The sequence below is a fragment of the Anabrus simplex genome, chromosome 1 (assembly GCF_040414725.1).
Source record: "Anabrus simplex isolate iqAnaSimp1 chromosome 1, ASM4041472v1, whole genome shotgun sequence".
In the NCBI taxonomy this organism is placed as follows: domain Eukaryota; kingdom Metazoa; phylum Arthropoda; class Insecta; order Orthoptera; family Tettigoniidae; genus Anabrus; species Anabrus simplex.
This window is the reverse complement of record NC_090265.1, coordinates 1035647117-1035653116: the sequence shown is the minus strand read 5'-3', so window position 1 is coordinate 1035653116 and position 6000 is coordinate 1035647117. Positions and strand designations below refer to the sequence as shown.

Genomic DNA, 6000 nt, shown 5'->3' with positions numbered 1-6000 from the left:
GTCTTCCGAGAACACACTAGCCTTTTCTGAGACTGATATAAAAGTACCATTTTCATTTTAGGCTGTTATGATGGGATAGTCACTCCCAAAGGCATTTTTGAGCTATTGAGAACAGGTGATCAGGCCACTCCTAACATGGAGTACAGATGTCCTTTGCAGCCACCCCTAACCTGTGGACAGACACTACTTCATGTGTTCCAATGTCATTTCCTACACTAAGAGGACCCTTTCTTTGATAAACAGTTAAATAATGAACTACTTATTCTTTATTCCGATTTCAAAATGCATATGCCACCAAATGAACTTCTGAAATTCATTTCCCCGCAATGATCTTTAACCCTTTCCGCTCGTGTGTCGACCTGAGGTCGACAGCCGTCACTCAGCATTATAGCTCGTGTGTCGACCCTGAGTCGACACAATGTTTCGCCACTCGTTGCTAGGTTACCTGGAATGCCAGGTCTTTTGTACTTCGTTCCGTAAGTGCTGGTCCCTTCCGGAAACTGAAAGAAACCAAATAGGTGTGTTTTAGTTTCTCTTTGCTTGGCAAAATTGCTCCGTTTCCTTGACAATGGAAAGCAGTCGCGTGGAGCAACATGGCGGCGCACAGTCTGACCGAAGCTGAGATTCTTGCGTCTATTTCGGCTGATTGTTTTTATAGTGACCATGAAAATGATGAAAATTTTGAATCTGGCAATGAAAGAGATAGATCTATTAGTGATTCAAATGGCGATATTGATATCTGCGTCGCAAGAAATCATGGAGGCGGCGATAGTATTTTGACTCGTCCCGGTCCCAGTGATACAGTGCTGACTTCAAACATACCTTGGAGATTGCAGAGAACGGGTCATGCAGGATTACCCAAATGTCCTTACAGATTAGTCAGTGCATTCATAAATTGTGGCAATAGACCTAAAATAGAACTAGAGTACTGGTAGCTATTTTTTACTGATCAGTTGATAACCTCTATTGTCCATGAGACAAACAAATTTGCCGAAAAATAAATTACAGCAAAATACTCAACTTCTGAAGAGATCTATCTGGTTTTCTTAGAAAGCTGTGACATTAGAAGAGCTGAAGGCATTTATTGGTACAATTATCAACATGGGGATGAACAGTAAGGCAAAAATGCAGGATTAATTTAGTGCAGACTGGTTGGATAAACAAGCAGGGCTCCATCCAAGCATTTGCTTTGAACGCTTCCACACACTAAAGACATACCGTTAAGAAAGTGAAAAACATGATTTTGTGTCATGTAAATACCATACATTCATTAATTTTGTAGTTTCTTCCTGAATTATTGTTACAACCAGTACTTAACACCAGGTTTTAAAATATGAAGAATGCTGACAGGAATAAATGCGAGTTGGGAGAAAGCAGGACGTACAAATAATTCGAGTGGAAAGGGTTAAGCATTATATGAACAGCTTACGAAGTTTCTACACCAGCTTTCCTGTGACAACTGTATCTAGTGGATGCAGCACAAGTGCCTTAAAACTGAATGAAGACATTTTTGAGATATTCCATGAATATTAAAAGACTGTCCGGACTGTTTATCTTCTTTGGCCAAGAAGATGCTGCTTGCCCTAACTTATTTGAAATGCACGCCTTGTCATTGACATTGACAGCCTGAAGTTCAAATAAAGTTAATTCAATCAAAATACTCATACGATTACAAGGCGTACACCAATTGGGAACATGCATCATTTTCAAAAATACTTTTTTTGAAAAGTACACCAATGAAATAGTACGTAAACGTATTACATTGTGGTATGTTGCCTTGTTTTCTACCATTAAAAAAATATTTAATAGTGCCTTTCCGCAAGGCGAGTGAAACGGCCTCTGACGTAAGCGGCGCGCTGTGACGTCACGATCCAGTACCGCATGGAGCTCTACCAGCCGTTGTGCATCAGCCGTTGCTAAAAGCCGATTGTTTATTATTCATGATCGCGAATAACTTCGAAATGACAGAAGAAACGTTCAAAACAGCACAGTCAGACAATCTACCATGTGTAGATGTCATCATTCTTGAAAAATGTGACTTTTGTGGCCGCAGAAATTCGCGGATAAAAAGCAAGTTTGTAAGTGGCGTCTTTTATATACGTGCAATGTACTGTAACCCATAGTATTAGGATAACAACGAACCTGGATAGATATCACATCACTTTCAACATTTCCTTCTAGATTGATTCCCCTATTAAAGAATAACATTACATTTTCGGGCTTTCAGCATTAGTAAAGTAAGAAATCGGATTTCAGCACTAACATAAATATATAGGTATCATTATAGTACTAGTCCGCTTCTGTGGTGTAGTGGTTAATGTGTGCCACTCCCGGAGGCCCGGTTTCGATTCCCGGCTCTGCCATGAAAGTTGAAAACAAATAGTACGAGGGCTGGAACGGGCTCTACTCAGCCTCGGGAGGTCAACTGAGTAGAACGGTTTCGAATCCCACCTCAGCCATCCTCGAAGTGGTTTTTCGTATTTTCCTACTTCTCCTCCAGGCACCTAAGGCCACGGCCGTTTCCTTCCCTCTTCCTTGTCTATCCCTTCCGATCCTCCCATCCTCCAACAAGGCCCCTGTTGAGCATAACAGGTGAGGCCGCCTGGGCGAGGTAATGGCCCTCCTCACCAGTTGCATCACCATACTCAAAGTCTCACGTTCCAGGACACTGCCCTTGAAGTGGTAGAGGTGAAATCCCTCGCTGAGTCCGAGAGAAAACCAACCCTGAAGGATAAACTGATTAAGAAAGAAAGAAAGAAGGAAAGAAAGAAAGAAAGATCATAGTACTATAGGGCTATAATCTATCATTCCAAAAAAAAATATTTATGGTTGGGACAACTGGCCTACCCACTTCCGGGGCCCATGAAAGAGAATTAAATATCTTTGTGGAGGGAAAAAATTAAACATGATAAAGATAAATATGACTTCATCTAGTTTTCACAAGTCGGGCCGAGTGGTTCAGACGGTTGAGGTGCTGGCCTTCTGACCCCAACTTGGCAGGTTCGATCCTGGTTCAGTCCGGTGGTAGTTGAAGGTGCTCAAATACGTCAGCCTCGTGTCGGTAGATTTACTGGCACGTAAAAGAACTCCTGCAGGACTAAATTCCTGCACATCGGCGTCTCCCAAAAATCGTAGAAGTAGTTAGCGGGGCGTGAAGCCAATAACATTAATTACATTTGGCTTTTAACAAGCTGAGCATATCAGGAAAGAAAAGTGTCCTGGTGACATTTTAGTCGCTCAATACAGGAATGTCTTTGGGTGCTGTGACTTTTTTTTTTTTTTTTGCTTTACGTCACACCGTCACATATAGGTCTTATGGCGACAATGGGACAGGAAAGGCCTAGGAATGGGAACAAAGCGGCCGTGGCCTTAGGTACAGCCTCAGCATTTGCCTGGTGTGAAAATGGGAAACCACGGAAAACCATCTTCAGGGCTGCCGGCAGTGGGGTTCAAAACCCACTATCTCCCGGATGCGAGCTCACACCTGCGCGCTCCTAACCGCACGGCCAACTCGCGCGGTATTTTTACCTTTCGGTTTATTGACTTGGCTTGTATAACCTAAAACTTAGGCTAAGTTGGATAATATTTTAAACACCTACATCACTATTTTCACCTGTGTGCAATTATGTTATTTATTTCATTAATATTATGATAATTATTATAATTGAGCATTGTTAACTTATAAGACCCCAACAGACAAGCATTGGTTTTGTGTAGAGTTATACATTTGTTAAATTCACGTTGTTTCCTTTCATGATGTACACGCCTATTCTTTGTTAGATTATACAGTATTTAGATATAGCCTAAATTTCTTTACCAATTAAGCTCTTCAATAAAGACATACATAACTGTCCCATGCCAAGATGTATTGGTAGAATTAGAGCTGTCAAAATGGTTCATAACCCCTTTGATTTATTATCTTGACATGGATCACCCAAAACATAGGTTAGGTTTGGAGAATACTTTAATAATCAGCATTATTTAATGCACTGTTTATTACTTTCATATAATCCAAGATGTAATTGAAGCATTTAAATAAAGCATCATACATTAAAATTTAAAGTTTTACCACTAGAACAGCTGACATGGAAAAGTGATTTGAAAATTCAAACAAATTCATCTTACGTTAAAATCTTCAAAAAAATAAACTATAGACTTTTCCGATATATCACTAGCATTTCTCCGGCTCGCTAAAATCCATTTCTCCCTAGTTTTAGCTTCTTTGGAACATTTATAAACAATTTGTTTGGGATGGTATGCGATGTGCTATTGCACATCGGAACTATACACCATTTATAAGTTTTCACCCTCACTGTCTGTGCAGGATTCATTTTAAGTTTAAAATATATCACTCAGATTATTATCCAATGTATAGACGTCGAATTTAACCATACCAGACACTAACATAAAGTAGAAATACGCGAAGTGTATCCTGCTTCTCACAGCACACTATGTGTTATTTCGTCTGCTAATTCAGTCAACCTGTACGATGACGTCAGACCAATGAGATCGCGTACTTGCGTGACGTGACATTTTCGTAGATTTTTATCATGTTTGGAGTTATTATTTGTACATTCTGATCACATTTTTGAATTCTGCATGAAATTTTGAATCAGATTAGCATATTTTTAATTAAAACCCCGGATCATGCATGTTCCCTATTGATTTAATAGCAGCACTGGTGGAACATGCAGCACAGACTGAGTATACTTGACTACAGCAACAAAATGATTAGTAAAAATCTCAGGATGAAAAATAAAGGTATGGGCTATATAAGAATATCACTAGACAGATAAGTTTCTAAAACTAGCTTCTTGTTATACAACATACACAATATAACATGTTATTTAATCTGCAATACAGTAGTTCTCAGATAAAACAATGACACCACACAGAAAAATAATGTCATTCTAGTACCCTACGATACAATTAAAATAAAAAAGAGATGGGATCCTTACTTTAGAATAATATTATGAGCTTGGCAATAATATTACATAATAATATTTACAAATAATCTATTTATTAAAAACATCAAATATAAAATATTTAAAAATGGTTCTATTCTATTTCTTTTACCTTATACAAAACAAACACAGCCTAAATATTTTTAGAATTGCTATGCTTATCTCGAAATATTAAAAAACATTTCCTTTAATTGGTACTTCTTTAACAGACATAAATGATGTAAATTCCACATTCTCTCTATATTGAGCTTCATATATGATATGAATTAAATTACTTTCAACCAACTCAATGCAGTACAAACAATAAAACTTCACTGCAGTTCCTGGCCTCCAAAGAATGCAGAATCACTTACAAAACAGTAAAATAAGTTGCTATCAATAAAACATTTTCCTCCCAGTTAAATGCTAAGATTTGGCATTTATGAGGTGTTTCTTCTCTTCAAGAGACAACACAGTCCCAGATATCACAGACACTATATGAGCACACCTACAGTGTACGAAGTTTATCGTTTGAAGTGCTTCAGATAAACTGTTGCGCCAAGAATACCCATTTCCAGGAGGATGATAATGATTAAAATGATCTTGTTCGTAAGGACATGCAGTGTCATACGGCGTATCACAGACCGTGACTGATTAAGCACCTGCTCAGTATCTTCCAATCTTCGTTTACTGCGGAGGAGAGATTCCCGTTGTTCTCCGAGTTCAGCAGCCACAGAGGTTCCAATCTCTTCAGTTTCTATTGCCACACGGTGAGAATTAGCAAGACTGTCTGCCATGCGTTCCAGGGACGCTCGACCCTGCAGTACTGTTTGGCGTGCCTCATCCTCCCACAGAGACATGATTACCTGCAACAACCACCACAGTTCATTACCAGCACTATTTACTAGGCATCTAATAATGACATGGATGCTCAGAGTACAGTATTCAGAGAGATGTACAATGGTGATAGCAGGCAAGAACATTATCTAGGTTTACTTTAAATACTGAACATGAGTCCCCCTGTTGCACTCTCTGCTTCAGTTTGAAATATATCACA

The 6000-nt window shown here is 39.0% G+C and overlaps 1 protein-coding gene across 3 annotated transcripts in view; it reads right to left on the bottom strand.

Annotated features, from left to right (window-relative positions):
• Positions 1-4784: 4784 nt before the first annotated feature.
• The window catches only part of Vti1b (Vesicle transport through interaction with t-SNAREs 1b), a 48117-nt gene continuing 46901 nt past the window's right edge, over positions 4785-6000 (bottom strand). For 2 of the 3 annotated variants that reach the window (XM_067137001.2, XM_067137002.2), the window contains one exon: positions 4785-5809. In XM_067137001.2, coding sequence (XP_066993102.2) covers positions 5468-5803 — 336 coding nt within the window. In that variant the 5' untranslated portion in view covers positions 5804-5809 and the 3' untranslated portion in view covers positions 4785-5467. The remainder of the gene's footprint in view (positions 5810-6000) is intronic. The other variant, XM_067137000.2, reaches the window with a different exon arrangement.